At 37.4% G+C, this 25,353-nt stretch overlaps 1 protein-coding gene across 6 annotated transcripts in view; it reads left to right on the top strand.

Moving 5' to 3' along the window:
- Positions 1 to 25,353, top strand: part of FBXL17 (F-box and leucine rich repeat protein 17) — a 290,228-nt gene that overhangs the window by 112,422 nt on the left and 152,453 nt on the right. Inside the window, exons 7-9 of one of the 6 annotated variants that reach the window (XR_012648929.1) lie at positions 10,620 to 10,681; positions 11,198 to 11,310; positions 18,961 to 18,983. The exons of 4 other annotated variants lie outside the window; for them this stretch is intronic. Coding sequence is in view for 1 of the 2 variants with exons in the window: in XM_075020225.1 (XP_074876326.1) it covers positions 22,346 to 22,358 (13 nt within the window). In the remaining variant the exon portion in view is untranslated. Of the gene's footprint in view, positions 1 to 10,619; positions 10,682 to 11,197; positions 11,311 to 18,960; positions 18,984 to 22,345; positions 22,577 to 25,353 lie in introns of those variants that run through there. One more of the 6 variants, XM_075020225.1, reaches the window with a different exon arrangement.

The raw sequence follows: 25,353 nt of genomic DNA, 5'->3' as shown, positions 1-25,353 counted from the left end.
AGTATTGCAGAGCAAAATAGAGGTCCTCCTGCGACTGCAAATTATGCTAGTCATTGTATCAGGAGAGAAGGCCTTATAAGCACACACCCTTCTTCGGATACTACCTACTGCCTGTCACAATTAGTCTTTTTCAGCAAATGCCTTGAAAGCAGTGGTATTAAATACCCCTCCTGAGATAATCTATACCAAGGATGCACGGGGCCTCTGGGCCAGTTGCAATGGGGTGTTTATGCCACTCATTCCCGGTTAGACTCATTTCAGCTTCCAATACGGTTAGCTCTTGGGATCCCCCTGTCACACCAGAGATACAGATGGGTTCTGCCCCTTTATAACTTGATGGCATTAGGGTACATTGTGCACCAGTGTCTACTAGAGCTTTATATTCCTGTGGGTCTGATGTGCCAGGCCATCGAATCCACACTGTCCAGTAGACTTGGTTGTCCCTCTCCTCCACCTGGCTGGAGGCAGGGTCCCTCTAATCCTGGTTAGAATATCCGTTACTCACTTTTTGCACACGTGAATCAGAAGTCCCTTCAAGAGGATCAGAAATGAGATCGGCCCATCTACTGCGTCTGGGGGACTGCTCACGGGAAACTGGAGCAGCAGTTTTCCAAGAAGAATCCTCTTTTCTGGTTGCTTTGTCTCGCAACTCCCGTACCCGTGCATCCAAGAGTGAGGTAGGTTTTCCATCCCACTTCCTCATGTCCTCTCCATGGTCACGCAGGTAAAACCACAGGTTAGCCCGTCGTGTGTACTTTCTCTCTCCTCTCTCTTGGGCAGAGGAACGCTTACTCCCAATAACTGCGATGCGGGCTGGTACAGGTGAGAAGGACATATCCACTTTGAATTGCTGGAACTCTCGGGACAATTCCTCTACCGCTGAGACACAGGCCCGTAGGGAGGAAGAGAGACTTCCTTCGTATTGCCGGAGTTGGACAGCTAATTCATCCACCGTTTGTCCATAGCCTTCTTTCCAGGACATTACTGCTAATGAGTTGGCATAGGTTGGTGGTGCACTTCATAGAAACTTCCGCCACATCGGTTGTGTGCATTGGACTTCATCTGGATCTGTGGGTGACTGCCCATTTTCTGGATCATTATAAATCACCTCCAGCACAGCTAATTCCCGCAGGTACTGGATACCTCTCTCCATGGAGGTCCACTTGCCTTGGTGACATGTAACTTCATCCCTGAAGGGGTATCTTTCCTTTACACCTAACAGAAGTCGCCTCCAGAGGCTGAGAACTTGTGTTTTTCTTCCAATCGCCTTGTCGATGCCCCCTTCCCTAGACAGAGATCCCAACTGCTTGGCTTCCTTACCCTCTAATTCCACAGTACTAGCCCCACTGTCCCAGCACCGGAGCAGCCAGGTAACAATGTGCTCACCTGGGTGGCGGCTAAAATCTTTTCGCATGTCACGCAACTCACTCATGGATAGAGATCAGGTAATTATTTCAGGTTCTACCTCTTCCTCCTGTTCTCGCGATGACCCTGGTTCACTTTCATCTCTCACTAAGCGAACTGATTTCTTTGTGTGTTTCTTTTTCTGTACAGGGGCGACTGATACTGGCACAGGTTGGTTTTCTGGTTTAGCCGCAGTATCTGTCACCAGGATAGGGGTAGCCACGGTGCTTGTCATCGGGGTTGGGGTAGCCACGGTGCTTGTCGTCGGGGTTGGGGTAGCCACGGTGCATGTTGTCGTATTCTCCATCTTTTCCCCCTTTTCCCCCTGAGGATGCTGCCTAATATCAAGCAGTGTTTGGTAGATACCGGCCAGGGCCCAGCACAGTGTAGTGAGTTGTGTGTCTCTGGGATAACCACAGCATTTTTCTTTCAAAAATTCTATCACTTCATCAGGGTTCTGTAGTTGTTCGGGAGTGAACTTCCAAGTCACTGGAGGTGAGAAGTTCTCTAGATACCTTCCCACATTCTTCCACATGCCGTGCCACCCATGCATATCAAGCTTTGGGACAGATCTCTGGGTGGTACTCTTAAAGAGCCTTTTTGTAGCCCTAAACAAGACCTGGAACATAGGCAGGAGGCATAGCACTAACAGCACACTGGCTTGCGCATCCCAAGGATATTCAAAATTCTCGAAAACTGTTGTAATTAGTCGGAAGGAGAAAAGGGAGGGGAATGGACGGGGGGAAGTATCCCCCCCCAACTTCCCAATGGATTGGGTGTAATTACCAATAAAATCCGACAGAAGGTGCCCAAGGTATGGAAATGATATCACTGCCTCATACAGATACCAGCTTAACCTCATGACCAGTGATGTAATCATTTCACAAGTCGACATTGCCCAGTACAGCAAAATGATAATCCCAATCACTCTCCCAGAGATGAGATACGCAACTACAGGCAATACATAGAGCATATAAGAACTTACAAAATGCCACCGTGTAAACAAATTAATCAACATTGTGACTAACATCTATTTATCTAGTATAAGAAATGCGTATGACAAATTTGTTTCAAACAGGCTCCGGCCAGATCTGTCGTTATCTCAACCCTTCGTGCCCCACGTTGGGCGCCAAAAAGGACTGTCGTGGTTTTAGCCCAGCCGGTAACAAAGAACCACGCGGCCGCTTGCTCACTCCTCCCGCCCCCCTCCGGTGGGATGGGGGGAAGACGGAGGAGAGAAAAGAAAAAAAACCTGGAACCTCGAGGGTTGAGATAAAGGCAGTTTACTGGGACAACACAAAGGAATTACAACAACAACAACGGTACTAATGAACGAGTATACAAAAAGAGTGATGCACAGTGCAACTGCTCACCACCCGGGACCCGACGCTCCACCACTTCCCCCACCGAAAGAAGGATCCACCCCCCAGGCCCGCTCCCTATATATATACTGAGCATGATGTCACATGGTATGGAATAGCTCCTTGGCTAGTTCAGGTCAGCTGCCCCGGCTATGCCCCCCACCTCCCAGGTTCCTGTAAAAATTAACTCTATCCCAGCTGAACCCAGGACAGCGGGTCCCCCACGGGGTCACAAGTCCTGCCAGAAAACCTGCTCCGTGGGCTCCTCTCTCCACAGATCCGCAGGTCCTGCCAGGAACCTGCTCCAGCGCGGGGTTCCCACGGGGTCACAGCCTCCTTTGGGAACCCACCTGCTCCGGCGTGGGGTCCTCCCCGGGCTGCAGGTGGAGATCTGCTCCACCGTGGACCTCCCTGGACTGCAGGGGGACAGCCTGCCTCACCAGGGTCTTCACCACGGGCTGCAGGGGAATCTCTGCTCCGGTGCCTGGAGCATCTCCTCCCCCTCCTTCTTCACTGACCTTGGTGTCCGCAGGCTTGTTTCTCTTACATGTTCTCACTCCTCTCTCCAGCGGCTGTTTTTTCACTCTCCCAACTTTGTTCCTTCTTAAAAATGTTATCACAGAGGCGTTACCACTATCACTGATTGGCTCGGCCTTGGCCAGCGGCGGGTCCATCTTAGAGCCGGCTGGTATGGGCTCGCTCTCTCTCGAACACAGGGGAAGCTTCCAGCAGCTTCTTACAGAAGCCACCCCTGTAACCCCCCCCGCTACCAAAACCTTGCCGCACAAAACCAATACAGTGTACTATGATTACTCTTAAGTGATAGGAGACAAGGTGGTGAGCAAGCATGACAAAGTAAATGAACCATGTGGATACAAATATTAAGTGAAACTCCAGCCCTTATTATTGGCCAGTAGTTGTTTTGTCTTTCTGTCCTGAATTCTAGGATGGACCCTCTTTTGATGTGTTCCTTCTCTTTTTCACTTTGTTAGTTTGTTCATGGGAAGAGTTATATTGCCTAGGAGCATATTCAGGCATAATGAACAAATGCCTTTGTTATCTGCTATTCTGCCACTTCAAGCACTTCCTGTTTTGGCTGTTATCTGCAGCAGCAATACCATCTCCGTATTGGTCTGGCTGGCTGCTGCAGCCACCTGTAACTAACTTAGTCTTGTTTATCTGTATATGGGTGGACAACATAAAACAAGTTTGCTGCGCTCTGCAGCTTTAGGAAGCAATTACAATTTTTTTTTTTTCATCTCATGTTGCTCTGCCAGGTCAAGTTTAGATCAGCCCTCACAATCAGTCTCTTGATCATAGTGGTGCAGACTAACATTTTTGGATATGGAAGAGCTTGGCACAACTACAGGAATAATGGGAAATAGTCTTGTGGGTTCAAGTTCCATTAGAGCAACATTTGTCATCTAAAAATGGGAGCTTGAGAAGAAAAAGTTGAGTATTTTCCAGCAGTACAGTATTTTTCAGTGTTGTCTGTCTCTTATGCAGCTTTTAGGAAGACTTTTTTTCAGGTGGGGGTGATAAAAATGAAGAACATGGTTCCTTGTTAGTAGCTGCATAATAAACTTTTTTTGACTCTATTCCACAGTTGCATTGAGGATGTAGTAGAGAGTAGGCACAGTAAAGACCACGTAACTATTTATTACCTACATCCTAAAATACAAAAAATAATTTGATAAACTTCTTTTTTCTTGTTAAAGGGAATGAGAACAGTTTAATAGAGCCACTCTCACTGTCTTTAAGTCATTATTTTAGCTTCTTATAACTGAAGACACTGTCTTCCTCACCTGCTGTCAGATTTTGTACATAAAAATGATTAAATAGTAAACCTTACAAAGACTTAATATGTTATTACATGAAGAGATTAGATGTATGCAGTATTTTGAAATTTAAACGAATATATAGTAAATTAACTAGTCCTATTTCTTTCTCCTCTCTGTGGTATTTGGGGGTTTTGTGTGTGTGTGTGTGTGTTTGTTTTTGTGTAAACACAATCTTTTACACACTATGAAGGTAAATATTGTGCGGGTTACCCTAGGAACACAAACATCCAGTAATGCAGTACTCTCTCAATGAGAGTATAAAAAAGAAGGAACCAGCCAGCTCTTGAGTTAGAATAAAATACTAAATATATAAGTAATAAATTTAATTAAAAATTAAACAATAAAAGCTACTGACCATTTCATCAAATCCATCTGAATGAGAGAACAGCATTCAGTAGTGCAGAGTAAATTCTATTTCAGATTCCCACTTTATTTAACAAGGTGACATTGATATGGAAACTCATGTGATACAAATATAAGCTCAAATTGCATTCTTAGGAGGCCTATTTTTGTCCTGCTTACTAAGACTTTGCGACCTCCTTAACCTTTATATTGAATTTACATAATCTGAAATGGTTACAGAGTTACAAAAAATATCTAGATTATCATCTATTAAAAAACTCAAGGCTACCCGAAGAGTATTTATACTGCATAGTAATGTTAAATATTGAAATACTTAAGCTAATTTTGCTATAGTACATAACAGAAAAGAGAGCTGTATCTTAGCCATGACACTGTTTTTTCTACTTTCTTTTCCTTCCCTGTTCTTTTTTTTTCACTCTTGATCCTTTCCAGGATATACACGCAAAACAGAGGTCAGTTATAAGCATAGTTCAGTATAAGTACACTCCTGACAGCTATATTAAGTGTGGTTATGTTTCTGTAGGTTGTCCTGAAAATGTGTTTTGCACTAAGAAATTGTTGAGACCATTTTTTACCAAAAAAAGTTTCAAGGGCTGTCAGTGTATGGTGACATCTAATCTGCAAATTCTGTTCTTATTCATATAATCAGCAAGGAATAAATTATTTTTAAGGAAAATGTTCAGAAATGGAAGAAAACTAAATGTTTCATAAAATTAGAAATAATTTCAAAGGAGTTGCACCAAAATGGATGGGTTGTTGAGGGGCAAGCTGACAGAAATGAGAACCAATTCAATGGAAACATAAAAAATGTCTTTTAAAGACTGACAGTTAAAATCAAGGTTAAGGTTGGTATTGAACTTGGTATTGGTTTTCCTTGTGAAGAGTTCAGTAGAGGAACATAAAATGATATAGCAATCTATGATTAAATATTTGTACAGTTGAAGTCCTCATTTCTTGTCTTCAGAGAAAATCACTCAAGACATAAAAATATGAAAAACAGATTTCTACACTGTTGAAACATAATGAAAAAATAGAGTTTTTCTCCAAATAAGCCAATTATTAATCCACATGCCTGGAAATACCCGAAGAGAAAAGCTCACTCTTTCATCGTACGTCAAAAAGAAAGATTCTCACTGTGTCACACCACAGGTTGTTTTCTTATGTTGTCAACACCTACTAGAGCTGTGTATGTCAAATTGGAACACTGAATCAAAATTAATAAAAAAAGTAATCTACAAATTGACTTAATATCTCAATTATGCCTTTAAAGTAAAGAGTTATTTTGTTAACTTCATAGGAACATAGGAAATACACTGTTGAAAGATGCACTGCTTTTGGGATACATTCTCTAGCAATGTGATGGAGATATTCACAGAGGTATTCATAGAGTGTGGGTATCCAAAATACCTAGAAGGCAAAACAGCAAACACCAAGGCACGCGTTTAGAAAGAGGGCATAGAACAGTAACAAAAGGCAGAGGCATAGACAGCTGCTTACAGCTGGGCCCAGAAGAACAGGAGCTGTGAGTCAGCTGAAGTTTTTTTTATCCCAGTGTGTAAATTGGCACAATTCATAAGAACATGTGACAGAATGGCCATGCACCTGCTGTTTCTTGTGATATGTCACCTGACTGACTGCAAATCCTACCAGGTCCTCTGTAGGTGTCTGGTCAACCTTACCTTGGTATATTTGGTTAGAGCGGGCTTTGGAGTTATTTCAGCATCCTATCATTTGTTTTGTTTTGAACCAATATTTTTGCCATGCAGTGTATTTTTGATCACTTCCTTTTCAGGGCTTACGGAGAAATCCCCTTGAAAGGCCAAATCAGCATTAGATGGACCATGATCTTCTCTCCTTCCGTACTCTATGTACCTCTGTATAGCTTCTTTTTTGGTTGTGTTTATGGCTTTGTTTTGATTGTTTTTTCAAAAACATCTGATGAAATGGTGGGATCTAATAGAGCTGGTATTACTAGGAGCTATGCCTCAGGATTGCAGATATTGTGCCTGTGAAGCGGGGGTGGTGTGAAGGTCTCATCAGACTCGAGTCTCCTGCTTATTTTCCAAAAGAAAGGATAAACTGATAGTATGTGGGGCTAGGTACTATGTCTAGATATTTATATTTGTATTAATTTATGTTGTAAGTGAAATTGCAGCTGTTGTTTCTCCCATTCATCTTATGTCTGTGTTATCGTCTGGTTACATAGTCAGACATTCTGGCAGATGAATCTTAGTACTTTCAGCAGGAAGCTATAGACCAACAGGTTGCAGGGAGAAGAATTGTGCTAGGGTTTGGAGGCACTATGACCTTTGTATTTCTCTGTTGTACAGAAAACAATAGACAAGGTGTTGAATTTATTATTATTTCATAACCTTTGAAAGGTCAGGGTTTGTAGGATATTTGTTGTTTGGGGGCTTTGATAGACCTTGTAAAATAATTTTCCATTACTTGTAAGTGTGTTTCTGAGGATCTACAAAGAAGTAGAGCCTGGACACCTGCAATGCTTTTCTTGAGCTCTTACTATGCAGAGCAGAATACTGGACTTCTGGGAGGGATTGATGGATTGAGACACTGACGGTAACAAACTAACACAGTGTTGCATCTGATATTCAGTAGTTCAAGTTTGACCCACGCTTTTTGCTAAATGCTATTTGTTAAATAATGTATGCTCCCAAGTTCTGAAAGAGTAGTTGAATCTTAAAGTTTTAAATTAATTTCACACTAAATAGCAAGTACCTGAGGAAGACAGATTTTATTTTTAACATCATCCTGTATTGCAAGCAGAATAAACTTTATACTTCAGAGAAAGAAGAAAACATTATGTGTTTGTTTGCATAATAGATTGGTTAAAAAGGAAAATTAAATGCTGAGACATTTTAGGAAACTGTATGGTCCTGTGAATGTGGTATCAGAGTTGAGTGCTATTATAGGCTTTACTGTTACTGTCTTTTTTTAGCTTAACTCATTTGAACTCTCAATGACTCCATTTCTTCTTTCATAGAATAAGAAGGGGAAATGATCTTTTTAAGGACTACTAATTAAAAGATCACAAATATTTACTGTTCCATCTACAAAGCACGGCTGAAGTGGAGAGAGATCATTCATTGTATAAATCAGGAATTGAATTTAAGAAAAGCAGAAATGGCTATATTTCAATATCTAATAATTTGAGTGTCTGTCTTAAGATTTAAGAGTCTGATACCATACATCAGATTTGTAGTATTTGTAGCTCTGCAGGATTCTTTTCATATACTGAAAAAAGACTAAATGAAGTAAAGTGTAGTATCATTTATTTATAAAGACAGCATTTTATAGATTAGGATTTACTGTATTCATTTTTCATCTGTGCTGTGCTTCCCCAAAAAAAAAGAATAAGAATCTATTAAATGCTTGCAGAAAGAGATCAGAATGCATCACTTGCTGCTGTAGTACTGGGAATTCTCTAATACTAAAGAGAAGTTGAGATTTGTAGCCGTAGTATTCCCTTGCAAGGGACATAACACTTGATTGCTTGGGAATTTTCGTCTTTCTTCTTCCTAGGTAGTCTTGTCACATTTATTTCTTTCTCATGCAACAGAATAGGGACTATGAAATATTTATTTATTCATAAATTTGAAGACTAGTCTAGCTCATACTTAAAAAAATAATTTCTATATCCTTCAGAATGAAGTTAATATCATTCTTCTTTTACTTTAGAATCTTACTCTTACTTTTTCCATGCATTTTGCTTTCTTAATTTGAACCTAGGTTGGTGTCGTATATTGGAAGAGATTGGTAGGAGACCAACAGTCATTCATTATTTGTACATATATCTTCTAGGTGGATATGAAATTACAGCTTGTAAAATCTGTGGATGATGCAAGAAGGAGGGAAGTAGCAAATAACAGTGAAGATAGACTGTTGATGCCAAGCCATCACCCATTATTTTAGTGAACTAAGCCCATGCTGAGAAAATGCATTTCAGTATAGCCATATACAAAATTGTAGATTTAGGAACAAATAATGCAGCATATACCTACACAATGGGGCAAGAGTTACTCCTTTGAGAGCAGTGATTCTGAAACAGATTTAGGGATTATGAAGAGTAAAGTGAACTCAAGCTACAATCTAAACATGACAAAACAGCATTTGTTGAAAGGAGCTAGTGTGAAGGACCTTATTTCATCTTGCATATACCCTTAAAAAGGATAATATCACAATGTGACAAACAGTTTCCATATTAATATTTTTTAAAAAATAAAGGATTATGGTCTTCTAACATTTCAGAAAGTTTCAAAGGCAATTGACTTGCAAAACAGATGTAGAAGAGTTTTAAGAATTGGTAAAATTCTTAAATCTGTAACTAGGAATGAAAGAACTTGTATTTGGAAATAGACATTTAAATCTGAAATGAAATAAATATTAAATAATTTTGAATGAATTATGAAAGAAAGTGAATTCTGCATTTTTCTTTTGCGTTTTCAGATTGTAACTTTTATGTGTCTTAAATTTTCCATAAACCACTAGCTTACTAGTATACAAAATTAGAATAGGCTCATTAAGCCTGGACCTTAGGCAGTCTCTAGTCCAACCTGCTGCTCACAGCAGGATCAGCTGTAAGACCAGACCAGGACAGTCGAGTATCAAAGTCTCCAAGGACAGTGTCTGCACAACCTCTCTGGGAAACCTGTGCCACTGCTTGGCTGTCCTCATGGGGGAAAAAGCCTGAAAGAGATACCCAATTTGAAACTCCTGTTTGAACTTAACACAGTTTTTTCTCATTATCCCTGCATGCATCCCTGGTAAGAGCCTTGCTCTGTCCTGTAGATGACCTTGTAGGTACAGGAAAACTGCTTTATGCTCCCCCCAAACCATCTGTCCTCCAGGCTGAAAATGCCCCTCTCCCCCCACCTCTCCTCACAGGGCCCATGCTCCAGCTCCAGACCATTGTGGAGAGATACTGTTGGCCTTCTTTGCTGCCAGGGTGCACTGCTGGCTCATGTTCATTTTGCTGTTTTCCAAGACCCCAAGTCCTTTCCTGCAGAACTACTTCCCACCCAGTCAGTCCACAGTCTGTACCATTGCAAGGGGTTGTTCCCCTTGCAGACAAGTGCAGATGAAGATAGTTAGTAAATTTCAAATTGATTTACTGCAATTATTTCATTGTTATAAACTCTGCTGATGTTTGAAGGTCCTGAGAAACATGAATTGTTTTATAGGAACTTTGTGTGACGTAAATGCTTTAGGATTGCTCGCTGTTTATATCAGGAGTTTGGTAGCTGCACAGATTTATCATGGCTAACCTGTCTATCCTAAGATGAGCTTGTTGAATGCTGCTCCAAATAGTAGCAGCTAGTTGAGAAAGTTGTAATAGTGTCTTGGGAGGAGAGGGATGCCAGCAGATTAACTGTTGGTACTGTGTCACAGAGCTCAAAGAGTGGGTGAATACAGAATTGTTTAGATGTATAGAATGGCAAATTTCATTTTACTACTATTCCTGAAAATTATTCATAATTTTTCCATAGCTACTGCATGCATATTCCTAGCATTTGTGGAAGTATTTTATAAATAAAAATATTGTACAAAACTCTTCTCTGTTTTTTATGGGGAAATCCAGATTAGTTTCTACCTGTTTTCTGGCTTTTTTTTTTAACGTAACATGGTGTCCTAGAATAGATCCCTGCAACTTCCCTAGGACTCTCCTACGCCTGCCAAAATTGAGCAAGAATACATGTAAGTTATTTTATTTATCTTCATATAGTATCTTTTCTTTTTTTCATGTAACTGAAAGCATGGCTATAGTGGGTATTACATAACCTACAGTAACTTTAAAGAAAGTCTCGTGTAATATATGCTTTAGGCAGTGATCAGCCTCATAAATTCTGGTTCACAGTATATCTGTGCAATTATTGTTAAAGCCGTAGGATGCTAGCAGAACATTAAACAGGCCATGTTTTTTTCTTTACATGTTGTGTAATGCTTCTGTAACGTCTCAGAAAAAAAATGGTATTTAGATATAACTAACCTAAAGAGCTTTTAAGAGATTAAAAATTGAACCAGGCAGAATGGCATAAGTCCTTCATGTTTTATTAGAGAGCATTCTTGAATGGTTTGTACTGTCTCATGGCTGCAACAACTTAAATGTGAGATTCTCCTTTTTTACTGGGTAAATCATGATTCTGTTCCATGTTTCATGCAAGCCATGTCTTATGTAATCTTTTCATTCAGCTTTGTGTTTAACTTACTCAGATTTAAGTTTTTCTTATGGGGAAAGAAAGAAACTCAGGAAAGAAGTCATGGAACTTAAGTAATTTGTGAGACCATATTTGAAGAGGAGATCCTCAACATCAGACCAACAATGTGTAAGTGCTTATAGTAGGGTTTATGGATATATATCTTTTCCTAAATGAATAAAAAAAAAGTACATTCTGCTTATTGAAATACTTGGAAGACATTGGCAAAATACTAGGGCTGATGAGAAACTAAATGAAATTAAACATTTCTTGAAGAAACACTGAGAAACACTTTCAGTTTGCAACTCAAGGTATTTTGTGTGGTTATTTAGATAAGATGGACATAGTACCAGTAAATTTTTCTTTTTACAGGAAGAGGTTGATGATAATAACAGACCAGTAAATTTTTTTTATGTTTTGTGAAAAACTGGAAATTATGCACTCAATTTTAGTAGAACTCATCTTTTTTTTTTAAAATGAAGGATTATGAAGAATATTGATGAAGTTCTGCTCACAGATATAATTTACACAGATTTTATTAAAACCTTTAATGTTCTTTATTCTTCATTAACAGAGAGAATAATATCGTTAATACAGATAAAGAAATACTTTTGCACTTCTTCCTCTTACTACCACTTATGTGATAAAAAAGTTTCCTGGAAAAAGCTGTGAGGATCATTTATGTATGCTTCAACCATATTAAAAATAACTAATACTGTCTTTGGAACTTTAAAATAGCATTTGGTATTAATATTGGAAGTGTGATGTCTTCTTCCCCCACCTTTTATTGTATTTAATTTGTGTCCCCTTTATATTTGGAAATTAATATATGTAGAAGTTGTTTAGGGCTACAGTTTCCTGAGTTTTGTTTTGGTTTTCCAGTAAATTAATTGTAGTTGCATAAAAACTGAAAAAAACAACAATAACCAAGCCCCAAAACAAAAGACTGTCCTCGTTTCAGCTGGGATAGAGTTAATTGTCTTCCTAGTAGCTAGTTTTTGAGTTCCTAGTGCTATGTTTTTGAGTTAGGTATGAGAAGGTTGGTGATAACACTGATGTTTTCAGTTGTTGCTAAGTAATGTTTAGTCTAAAGTCAAGGATTTTTCAGATTCTAATGCCCAGCAAGAAGGCTGGAGGGACACAAGAAGTTGAGAGGGGACACAGCCAGGGGAGCTGACCCAAAGAGGCCAACGGGGTGTTCCATACCATGTGATGTCACATCTAGTATATAAACTGGGGGGAGTTGGGGTGGGAGGATCCCCACTCGGGGACTAACTGGGCATCAATTAGTGGCTGGTGAGCAATTGCATTGTGCATCACTTGTATATTCCAATCCTTTTATTATTACTGTTACCATTTTATTAGTGTTATCATCATTATTAGTTTCTCCTTTCCTGTTCTATTAAACTGTTCTTATTTCAACCCATGAGTTTTCTTCTTTTCCTGATTTTCTGCCCCATCCCACTGGGTGGGGGGGGGAAGAGACTGAGGAGCTGTGTGGTGCTTAGTTGCTGGCTGGGGTTAAACCATGACAAAGACACATAAATGGAGAACTCTACAATATTTATACTGTTATCTTTCTGTGAATGTTAGATCCTCTGATGGAGATAAATATATTGCAATGCCCAAATGTAGTATCATTATTAGAAAGGGACTGTTAAAATACCTGGGAAGGAGCTAAGTATTTAATAAGTTGCTGCCCCATAGTAGTTGTTGTTTATCATTCCATAGCAATCACTAAGTGCTTTAATTGTTGAAATCTGCAAGCTGGCCATGTACAGACTGATATTCCCTTGCAGTACAAAAGAGAAAAGGTTCATTGTTGCAGAGTATTAGGCAAACTTGTTTTGTTTTTGGGTGGCCGAGAGCTGACAACATGGTTGTATGCTCCTTGACTAGGCAGGGATGGTAGCTGAATATTAATGTGCTTACAGCAGTCATCTATTCATGGCCCGTGCATAGTCTAAATGAAAAACAGTCTTTTGAACACAAAAGCTGAGGATAGAGGTTCATCCTGAGCCCTGCAAGTGAAGGTGATGACCAAGTCTGAGGAGAAAGAGAATACTCACCTGATAGTTCTTTGGAATGCAAGGCAGGAAGCTGCCTCCTGCTGTGGGGCTCCTCAAAATAGTGATGCCATGTATTCCTAAAAGGAATGTTTGGCCTACCACAGAAAAAAAGAATACCAAAGTTATATTCTGTCTAGGGCTTTTAAGCAATGCCATGAGAATAAATTTGGCTCTGTTACTATTAATGTACTTTCCAAACTAGCTTGAGCAAGATACTCCTGTATTACTGGTTATTGTTACTGTCTGAAGATTCTGCATATGGAACTTTTATACTCTCATTAGGTAACACCATGGATAATCATTGTGAAGTGTGTAAAAGAAAGACCTGTAGGGGTCACTTGTTTCAAGAAAAGGTGATGAGCCAAGAGCTTTATGGGTGCTGGAAGACTATCCCAACAGGGATCTATATTCTGTTAAGGGATTCTAAAAACATAATACTGCTATGCCTGATAGAAGTTAGAGCTCCCCCATCTGAAGTAACTATAATCTGCTGTTTTTTCTGCTTGTCTGTATATGACTCCAAGTCACAAAATTACTTAACAATAAGCATATGAATAATCCTGTGCTTCTTTTGATTGCTAAAATCTTACTAGTCTCATTGGGATATATTCAAGTGATTAACTTTAGCATACTCGGAAATACTTTGCTGAATTGACTATTAAATTGGGAGAGTGGAAGAAGGAGTTATAATCTCCTTGTTCTGCAGCACTTCATCTTTCAAAAACTGATTTGAATGAAAATGCTATTGTGAAGAATATGTAAAAATCAACTTTTATTTCATTGCTGAACTGATTTAATTACAAGAATTGCAGATGCTAGTTCAAGCACTTCACAAAGCTTTACTCCTGGATAGGAGTTCTTGACAGTGACAACAAGCAAATGGTTGTGGAATGTCTGTACTAGCACTTATGGTAGTTAAATTTGTATTGCTTGTGAGTCCATTAAAACCCAGTTAAGCATATTGAATTATCATCTGTGGAGACAAAGGAGGTCAGGTCAGTTGTATGTTGGTTCTACAAGATCTAGACATGTGTTTCTTCAGGGCCTAAGTCTTATGACCACAATTTTTCTTAGTTCTCATGGATCTGCATTGTGTTAGTTCTGTTGGCCCAGTTCACTCATGTCCTACCTTATCTACCCTATTAAAAAAATAACTATTTCTGATTTGTCTGCAGTGGATCTGCACTAGGTTCCCGCACTGTAAATCTCTGTGCCAAATGGCAGTGGGAAAGAAGTATTTTTGTCAGAATTAGTTTTCTTGGTATTATTTCCCAAAAGCTTTTTTAAAAAGAAATGGTGATACAAGATTTATGAATTTTGTTTTACACAACACCTGAAAATCTTATTTTAGAGTTACATTTTAATTATACAGATACCAGATACCTAGAGGGCATATAGTAATTGTTTTTTCTTTGTAGTACTGGTTGAAAAATGGCTGAAGCTAGTGCAATATGCCAATTGTCATCATACAGTGTTTGTATTCACAATAAAATCATAGTTCAGACGAATATAGACCCTTAACTTTTATGGATGCAGTTAAAACGTGCTGGTGTTTGTTGGCATGTTTGCTTGATTTCATTTCTTCACCAGCGGCTTCTCTGAGCTATGGCACAACCGGACTGTCAGGCTTTTCAGGACCTCGGAGAGCAGCTGGCGCACCCACTGACTCAGGCATTGGCATGCAGCACTACCAGTAGCCTCTGGGCTTCCCCCAATAATGGAGTATGTAATCTGGCTAAGCATATCTTGATGTAAGTGAGAGATTTAATGAAATTTAGCAACTTACTTGGAAACACGTGTTGACAATTTTACTGTTTCTTCTCAATAAAGTGATCCCCAGAAGTTTCTAAGCTGCTGTATGAAAACAAGTGGCCCAGAAATATGTGACACAAAATAATCTAAGACCCCTCCAAAGAGAAAAAGAAAATATATTCTACCTTGATCTTAATGTTCCTGTTTCTTTCAACAAAAAGTATTAATTTTGTCATCTGTGTACTTAAAGAAGCCCTTTCTTTTGTGTTTGACGTCCCTAGCCAGATTCAACTCTATTTGGGCTTTAGCTTTCCTAACCTCATCACTGGATGCTTGGACAATATTTCTGTTTTCCCTCCACATCACCTGTGCCTGCTTCCACCTTCTGCATGTTTTCTTTTTGTGTTTGAGTTTTGCCAGGAGCTCCTATTCCTATTTCTCATGTAGAAAAGACTTACACAGAATTGTTGGTATTCCTTCTGCTCATACAGATTAGTAAACAATTATCAGAGGATTTAAGCAAGCATACTTTATTCTATTTCTTTCCAAGAGGAAAGAATATTCCACTTGCTGCAGGAGGAATATTGGGAGCCAATACATTTGTCTGCTACATGAGTTGTTGAATATCCTGAGGCAGATTTATCTAACTTTTATACAAATGTCTCTGTGTATAAGGTTTCTTTGTTTAGTGTCTGTGCCTCTATTTTGTATTCTTGAGTATCTCAGCTTATTTGTATTGATCATAGGAAGTTGTATGGGAGCTCATTTGAAATGTAGAATGGTATCAGAAAACTATGTATTTCTTCCTCAGAAGACTTTTCTATTTCTTTGCATAGCCGGACAAAATCTTCTGGCTGTAAGGCCAGCCAACTTTCAGGAGTGTGTAACTATTTCACAGAACGTGAGCATGAGGGCTAATAGTATCTAATTTCTGAGAGATTGACTCTTACGTAGTTTTGAAGTATTCGTTAAACCCCTTGACCGGGGTTCATTTTTCTCTAGCGCCACCGTGTGGGCATTTAGTTTGGGTACTTTGGGTCAGTTATTTTATTGTTGTTCATCGTTTCTCCATTCCATACAAACAGTTCTGTTCATACAGATAGCACTGAAAACATCTTTGTCAGACTGTAAAAATAAAATGTTGGTGAGTGTAATGACTTACAAATGAATGCTATCTAGCAATATTATGCAATTATGCAATATTATTTTGGGGGTTTTGTTTTTTTCCCCCCAGATATCAACGACTATAATAGACAACTGTAACTGGGACAGTTTCCTGAACGAGCTACATGTGTGGGAAAAGAGTATTTACAGTTTATAAAAACGATGAGCTTTCTAAAGCTGAATTGGCTAGATTTTGTGTTGTCAGCAAGTGGAATATTGCTTTCAGTTCTTTGTCTTTTAAATACTGCTCAGGGACTTACATACAGTATAATTGATACATGTAGAAAGATTTATAATTTTATATGCTTTAGTTTGCCCCACTTATGTGGAATAGAAGAATGAGGCTGGGAAAGATGTTTTCCTCTGAGAATCATACAGATTATTGCCTGAATGTTTACACCTCCTAAACCTTTTTTGCAGTATATTTTCATATGGAGCTGGTTATGTAGCCAAGATGTTGTTATAGAATAATATTTTAGGACAGAAAAGACCCTTACAGTTGTTAATAAAGTTTTTACACAAACCAGATTTATGTATGGTATTTTGCTTATACCGTACATATAACCATATAATGCTTATTATAAAATTATAAAAGGTGATTTGGGGCAAGAGACACTATGCAATCATTCTTTGCCCACTGGGGACATTGATGTTTACCACATAAAGACCTCATCATTCTGCTAACAAACTGTAAACCCTTATATTGCCATGCAGTTGTTCTCAGGAGATGAGCTGCGTAAGGGAATAGATATGTAGCGTATATGTGTAAGGAGCAAATGATGCCTCCTCTTCTTAAGGCATTTAAGCTTCATAACAAAAGCCATTCCCTTACTTCATTGCCAGGAAGCATGTAAAGGTTTCTCAGGGTCTGAAAAGAGAAAAAAGAACGGTTGCTAATTAACAGAATCATTTGCCTATGCTAAGAAAAATTTCTTGGATACTTGAATGCATTGCATATATGTGTGTGAGTGGATTTGTGTGTATATATACAAAGTATTTAATTCCCTTAATAATACAGTATCTGAATTGCATATGAATCTCCATGCAAATAAGTTCAGTGTGTTTTCTGTAATCAGAATGATACACTGTTTTCAAAATGCTCCCTTCAAGAGCAATACAAACATCGAGAATCCAAAGGCAAGTTTAGCTGAGTTCTGTGCTGCAAAGTATGGAGAATGGAGTCTTTGGTATTAGGGTTGGTGTGTTCTTCCTTTAGTTACCTGTTGTTATATGTATGTCCCATTGGAAAAAGAATCAACATGACACCCTGGCAGGATTAAAGTATCTAGAACAGAATGTAGATATACTAAAAGTGTATTTGTACAATCTAGGAGGACTGATAGAAAATAATACAAGGTAGAAAGGACTTAGTGGGTACACGTAGAACCCACAATATTAAATGTAAACCTAAGTACTGTCACACAAACAGAAAGACTTGCATCTGTACACTTGCCCAGTTCCTTTAAATATTTTTCTCATGTAGAGCTGAGATGATACAGGTAATGCACTTTGAAATTAACGAGGAGGAAACAAAATAATAAACTTGGTATGTCATATATGAAAACAGAAACAGGCTCGTTTTCTAGAGGGGGAGAGAATAAGTAAGCATCTTTTGTCAAGTCAGACCATGCTGTAGCACATCACTCAATAATTCATCATGGCTTTTGGCTCACTTCCCTTGAATGTTCCTGCAAAGTGGAGTAGCAGAAATGTTATACTTGAGACTAGTTGAAGTGAGTTCTAGGTGTCATATGTATTTATTTTAAAATTTTAGCCAGGGCAATACACCATATACAAGCTAAGGAGGTAGGTGGTTCAAAACCAAAGTAAATGGAGCTGATGGAACTAGATGAAAGAATTGTAGGGTGGAATGGTAGAGTGCACTGTATTAAGATATTATGTATTTAATGCTTTACAGAGAGATTTTTTCAGAGATAAAGAAGCATAATGGACTAATGGGTAGGTTTTAGGTTCACAATGGCAGCTTTAGTATTCTAGTAGTGAGATGGAGTAAAAACATTGTAATCGTTATGCAGCTGAAACCACTTGGCTTATAGATGGAGGCATCACACTGTGCTTTCCAGCACTGAGTTTTCAGCGTTAGTCTCCTTAATATTGAAAAGTAAGTGTCACAAAAACATATTTGTTCTCTTCTACCTTTTCTACTAACCCTATTGATGAAGATGAGTATGCATTTTTAATTTATAGAAGTTACAATTACCTCTATTTTTCTGCACTAGACATAGGTTCTTAAGTCTGTTCTTTCCCCCAGTACTTGAAATGACTTGTACAAGAAAACGGCCTTATTTGTGTATTTATGACCAATTCCCAAAATTCCAGTGAAGAGGTTCTCTGGTCTCCTGTAATGCACTGCCATGTCATATTCAAGAAGTTTAAACCAGTTTGGATAGTTCTTAGTTCAGGAAAACACTCCTTTTCAGCAGAATAAGCAAGCTTCAATGTAAATGCAGTAACTTAAAGTCAAGTACTTCAGTGCTTTGCTGAACAAGTATGAACTTAAACATTGTCCTTTTCTGATTTCTTTGCCAAATGAACCAGTAGTTCAATGTATGACCATGTTTTTGTAATTCCACAATGTCTGGTACTCCTAGTTCTACTTTAAGTGTTTGGCCCATGTTTCTTCAATTAATGTCTGTATTTCTTATTTGCATCTTTGCAATGTCAGCCCATTTCCTAGCTTATATCTTCCAATCTTTTTTTAAGCCTACTTTGTCCCCAGTCTTCACATATAGTAAATGAAGGTGTCTCCCAATTTCCTTCCTTTATTTTTCAGTTTAAGGCTCCCTCAGCTGATTGCAGACAGTCATATATAAGAAGTCTGTCAAGAACAATCTTCTTTTTTGCGTCTTCCAAACGCTGAACTTGAAAACCCCCACATCTCGAGTTTTCATAAATTTCTCAATTTTTCACATCTCCAATCAGAGTAGGAAGAATCTCTTATCATCAAGGAGTTTGTGTAAGTCTTACAAAGCTAATTTTAGGCTTAGATTCTTAATCTTTCATGCTACAGCATAAAATGGAATGATTACGGTTGATTTTCTTATTAGAGGTTACATTTTAGTCTTGCAATAGTTTTTAATTATTTGTAAAGTGACCAAACATGTGAAGTCTGCTAAGAAAAAAAATGATTGAAAGCCATTATGCCAGTATTTGTAATCAGATTAGAGTATTATCCTTGTCTAGATTATAAGAAAATTTCATAAAATGGAATTTTCTGCTTTAGTATTACCTATTTTGTATAGTCTTTTTACATTATCCCCAATCCAAAGGGAAAAACAAAAACAAAACAAAAGGGAAAAAACTCAAATGTAGGAACAAACAATACTATCTTTCTCTGCCACTTATGAACTCAGTATTATAAATTTTTAGCAGTCTTAAATGTGGGATGTTGACTTCAAACAGACATCATGAGACCTGTGTACCACTGGGAATTTAAGAAGGAAGGAGGGTGTACCTGGACAGAGTTGAAAGTATGATATTACTACTCTTTAAAGTATAGTGTTCCTGGAAACCACATTAGATTATGTGGTAAAGTAAGGAAAGAAGTATCCCATACTACTGCAGTCCTGATAGCAGGCATTGGGAAAAGGCATTTTTATGTTCCAAGAACAAGTAGAACCATTACAGCTTCTTGTACTCTTGTGACAGCCTGTGCGTTTCTCTTTAATAGCTGTGCTGGTGTGAGCAGTGTTCAGCAACTTATCAGTAGTACACTTTCAGACTCAGTGAATCCAGTCAAAATCACAGCAGATCCAAGCCTCCCAGTTTGTACAGACACAAAAATTCTGTAGCAGTTGTATACTGGCTCCTTTTTAGTATTGTGGATTGGATCCTTTTCTAAATTTTTGTATTTCTACAAAGGAAGTGTATATATAAGAATAGCTTTAATGTGTTTCTGTCTGACTTAAGCATATGTTAAGAATTGTGGAGTTTTGAATATAACAGGTTTATTTGCTATTGTGGGTTACAATATTATTTTCTTGCCTAATTTGCTTCAATCAAAAGTTTAGTGAAGTGTGTATAGTTGTCCTTCAGTAACAATGAAATTAATTTATGGCAAATGATGATTTATATTTAATTTTCATTAATTTTCATAGTGAATTTATTATCATTTTAAAATCAAAGACCTTAACTTATTTGGAACTCAGTGCAATGGAATGACTCACTAACAAGTGAAAAGCACCTTAAAAGTAAGCAAATTTTAAAGATTGGAATGCCACCAAATATTTAAACGCACAATAAATCAATAAGCAATTGTACAGTTTCTTAGAGGTGGGATAGGCAAGAAATTAATAAATTTGTAATTGCATCATGAAGTGCCAACTTTTCTGTTAGATTTATCATTGAGTATTTGCTACAGTAGGAACAATCAGAAAATCAATTAACTGGCCTTCTCATTTGGCATTAGTTTATGGGAATTGTTGCATTTGCTATTCAATGCAGATTCTTCTTGAAAAAGCAGAATGTAACTAAGAGAGAGACTTTGACTGAAACAATGTTAACCAATAGACATGGGTGATTCAAATAAGATATTCTATGATAACAATACAACTCAGATATTTGTGTAACACATTGGCTCAAATTTGGCGTAATCTGGTTTCGTATCCTTGGAATAGTATTTTTTTAGGGTATTGCGAGTCTTCATATAATCAGAATACAGAGTTTTTTAAAATGAGCTGAGTATATCTCGGCTACAGCTGTTTGTTGGGAATTATATAATGTATTTTAAAAAATATATAATCCAGGCTGAATTGAAGCTTATTATTTGTGCAGCTTTAAAATATCTGCAGGTAATTTTTTTTCCTTTTTAGAAAAGGTTTTTGTCTTTAAATTTAAAATAGGGATAGGTACGATGTTTATTTTCAGAGTAAATCTAACTTGTTCACATAACTTTAAACAAACTTGAATACTTTTTAGTCAATTCTGCGAACAAATACAGACTTCGGGCTTTTTTGTGTTGAAAGAATACATGTATTTTAATACTTCAGATAATTACAGTATTCTGAGAAGGACATTGAATAATATGATGATTTTGTTCTAACTTAGTACTATAATTTGTTGTGGAAGGCATTATAATACTATTATATCAGCTCAAATTCTCATTCTGTATTTTCATTGACGTGTGTTGATTGCTTAAGACAAGTACTTGAAATTATTCTAAAAATTATATAAGATGAAATCAATAATGAAGGACATCACGACTTCTATTTTTCACTTCAGACAGTTAAAAACTAAGCTACTCTTTAATTAGATTAGGTCCCTTAACCTTTTTTGGCTTTTTTTCTGTCTGTGTTCTGAAAATCACTGTCTGCAGATAGTTGTTTATATTTACAATTTCACTGGTCCATTCTAGTGCAAAACAGGTCATTCTGGAACAGTGAGAAATGTTACTGAATTTCAAGCAGGTTTTGCTGCTCAAATGTCTCTGTTAAAACGAAAAGAGCTTAGATTAGCACTCATTTGAGGTTGCTTCATTGTCAAGCTAGAAACGTAATGCTAGTATGAATTATCACCTGACTCTATACACACTATGCAAAAATACACTGTTGTAACCAACATTTGACTAGAATCATTTTAGAAGAATTAATATGTTATCCAAAGTTTTGAGTTTTTCATTTTGTTTTTCAAAGAAAAATACATGCCAAGCTTTCACACTTCCAGTTTTTCTCCCAATTTTGGTCCTCTAGTTTGCAGCACCTTTTGAAGAATTGAGCCCATGTCATCTGCATAATTAAACCTCTTACTTGAGTCCTGATTCTGCTTTTCTCAATGTTGGCAGTCATTGTGCCTCATTTTGAAATGCATGACAAATAGGTTTGTGCTTCTTATTTTATCAGTATGAGCTCCTGCGTGCCTCTTCTGCCTGTGTTATTTGTGTGTATGAATTTGGGAGTGGGAGGGGAGGATAGTAGACTACATGAGTGGGTCTCTTCATTTCAGTCAAACTGTGCTCAGTATGAGCACCTTAGCTCACCATTTCTCATGAAGCTAGAGACCTAGAAGACTATGTGATATGCTATTTGTCTGCCAATAAGCAGTCCTGTTAAGCGAAAGCCTGTAGCATCTGACTACCTAACAGAGAATAATGAAAGCGGATCACAGACTGTGACGTGAGAAAGAATTTGAGAAATTTAACATATTTTGAACTTTATTTTCAGATTCAGAAGCTAATCTTAGGGGAGAAGGTGATTGGCTATAAATCAAACAATAAGGTACAAATCATGCCAGTTGTATAAACATTTATGTTGCCAGCAAATTAATTAAGTGCTGCTTATTCCTCATAGGACATGAAGATGCATCCAGGAAATGTATTAGTAGCCACATTATACACATTCAAATACTAAGAAAAGTGTACAGTGTTCTGTTCTCGTTTCTATTTTCAGCGAGATGTAAAGAGATTCAGTTATACCAGTTTGATGGTTCATTGGGCTATGCTTATTCACACAGACATTCTGAGTAATGAAAAGCAGTATTTTGCTTACTTGTAAATCATAGATTTTGAGATTTTTTTAGCATCCTCAAATATGATACAGAAGAATAATCTGACTGCCTTTTTCCCCAAGGAGTATCCTGAAAGCTTACCAAAATTAAGTAAAATCATAATGAAGATAAAGTGAATAGAGACTCTCGGTGTCTTTTTTCACTATAATTACTGATTTCTTTTTCCGTGATTGGATCATATTTTTTTAAAATGTAAAAATTGTATTATAAATATATTATATTATATAATATATAATATAAATATATAAAGCATTATTAAGAATGTGGAAACCAAATACTTAGAAGTCAAGAGGCCCTTAATATCATAAATGAATTTCTGCCTTAATCAATTTGCTCGTGCTTATCCTTTAATGAATGAATTTTGTTTGTGAAATGAGTATTGTCCAAGTTCTGTGCATCTTAGTTATATGGCTGCTTCTCTTAAACAGTGCATGACTAAAGTATATATATTGTCTTTCATAGTATAACATCTAAAGCTGCATATAACGCAAATTTAAATATACAAATTAAAATGTAAGTGACACAAACTTAATGAAACTTTTCCCTTCTGAAATTTGAAATGGACAATCTTTGTTATTTCAGTCATAATATTGGATTAAATATAGAATTTTTTCATCTTTTTTTACTGTCATGGCTTTTTTTGAAGGGAATAAAGCGGGGTGAAGATTTCACTTGAGAAGCTGTCATCAGCAGATCTTCTACATAAAATACTCTGATCTGGAAATTTAAGCATGAAGTCCTGTTTCTGAACTATTTCTGACTTACAGAACTTCCAGAACCCAATCTGCAAGACAGATTACCTGTAGTTAGATTTCAGAGCTGTAAAAATCTAAGGATTTTTCCAGAAATGGGATGCTAAAGAGCTGTGGCTTAGAATTGAGCAAAAGTATGAGGGTTTCAAGATGACAGATTTAGCTATCCCAAACTTCTGAAAACTACTCAGCTTCCTCAGATTGCCTTGATTTTGTTCTCATTTTTCAAGTCTTACTGACATGCATCAACACAATCAACACTGAATATTCTAATCATCTGCTGAACTGAATTTGCCAAGGACATCTTCAAGCTTCACTTGAATTATATTTGTGTGATGTTGTAGAAGTAAATTTTAGGTTTAGAATTTCCATGGAAAACTGAATGTTTGGACATTCCAAATAATTGGTTAGGATTGTCTGTAATTTGGAGCTGAGCTGTAAGCAGACACAATTCATTTCTAGTTTACCGGTGCCACTTTTTAGCTCCATTTCTAGTTTTTATCCAGTAAATGTAGCTTCAGAACTTAAAGGTTAGTCAGATTGCTGTGCAGGGTACTGTGTGGGATTTTTATTATCCCCTTTCTCCAGCTAGTAATACAGAAATGATCTGGTGCAAACTTTGGGGCTGGGCTGAGAAGTTATTAGTGTGGGTGTTAAATATATCCCTTTCAAATACCAGGAGTATGGTTTTGAAAGAAAAAGGAAGGAAACTGTCTTCTTTAGATCATGCAAAACTATTTACTGTACTCTCTGTATACTGTAGCATATAGTATATGTAGCTTCTATTTCTTTTAAATTTATCCTGATGGTATATGGGTTTTCATTTTCCATGGCCTGTTCTGTACTGCAGAACAAGTTAAAAGTTAATTTTTTTTAGGATAAAACTTTTATTTTCTAATTCAGTAATTAAGTATTTCCCCACTTATGCTGGGTGATACTAAAGTTTAAGAGGAAGGTAACTTGGTGTAGTTCAAAAGCCACTTCATAAATCAGAACTAGGAACAGTACTATGTTAGTATGTTATGCCAGCAGCTGAGCTCTGGATTCAAGACACTGGCTCATGTTCTCCTTGAGCTCCTTTGATTGGACCTAGCATTCAGCTTACACTGAATGAGCTGTGGCTGAAACTTGGCAGGAACTGGACAACGTTGGTGTGTGTTGTAATGGATACATGGAAAGGCTCAAGTGTGTTGGCACAAGCAGTGTCCTGGTATGATGAGCTAAACATAGGTATTGTTCACTGAAAAGTGTCTGTGTCTTTTGGAAATTAAGTCTTGGCCAGTGAACATAATGTCTGTGTACACACACTGAGTTTATTTGTCTTTAGACTGTGGTATTTCATTCATAATTAAGTGTTTAAAGAAAAGTTCTAAAGAGGTTCTTGAACGCATCATCTTCCAGCTATGCCCTGAAACAAGTTGTTGGTGTAAGGATGACATATTCTTCTCCCTTTATTTGGTAGTATTCTTCAATTCAATTCAATTCACATCAAAAGCTTTAAGAACAAACTTACTATGCTGTCTACATTTGCTGCTTACACACTAGCGCAGAAATTTATGGCTGTTGGTATTATAGTGCTTACAAATTCTATAGTAAAAATGAAATTTGCAATTAAAAATACAATGTACAGCACACTTATATCCTGAATAGCCCTGAATTTGCATCACACTTCCAAAGTCACCTCAGAATAAATTTGAAGAACCTGTCTTCTAACAAGTCTGCTGCATGAGTGCAGAAGAATGTGAAAGAGAAATTATTGTCTAAGGTGATGAAAACTGATGCGGCTATTGTTTCTAAAATTCTCCTTCTTGAACATTTTCAGCACTGTTCCTCTTGTCCCCTGAATTTAGTAGCTTAGCAGTATAGAGAGAGAGTTGAGAAAAAGTCAGCTTAATGAATACAGGCCTTTTACC

This window comes from Buteo buteo, chromosome Z (assembly GCF_964188355.1).
Source record: "Buteo buteo chromosome Z, bButBut1.hap1.1, whole genome shotgun sequence".
Taxonomy (NCBI): Eukaryota; Metazoa; Chordata; class Aves; order Accipitriformes; family Accipitridae; genus Buteo; species Buteo buteo.
Note: the sequence above shows the minus strand (reverse complement) of the source record. Positions and strands in the feature narration are given on the sequence as shown.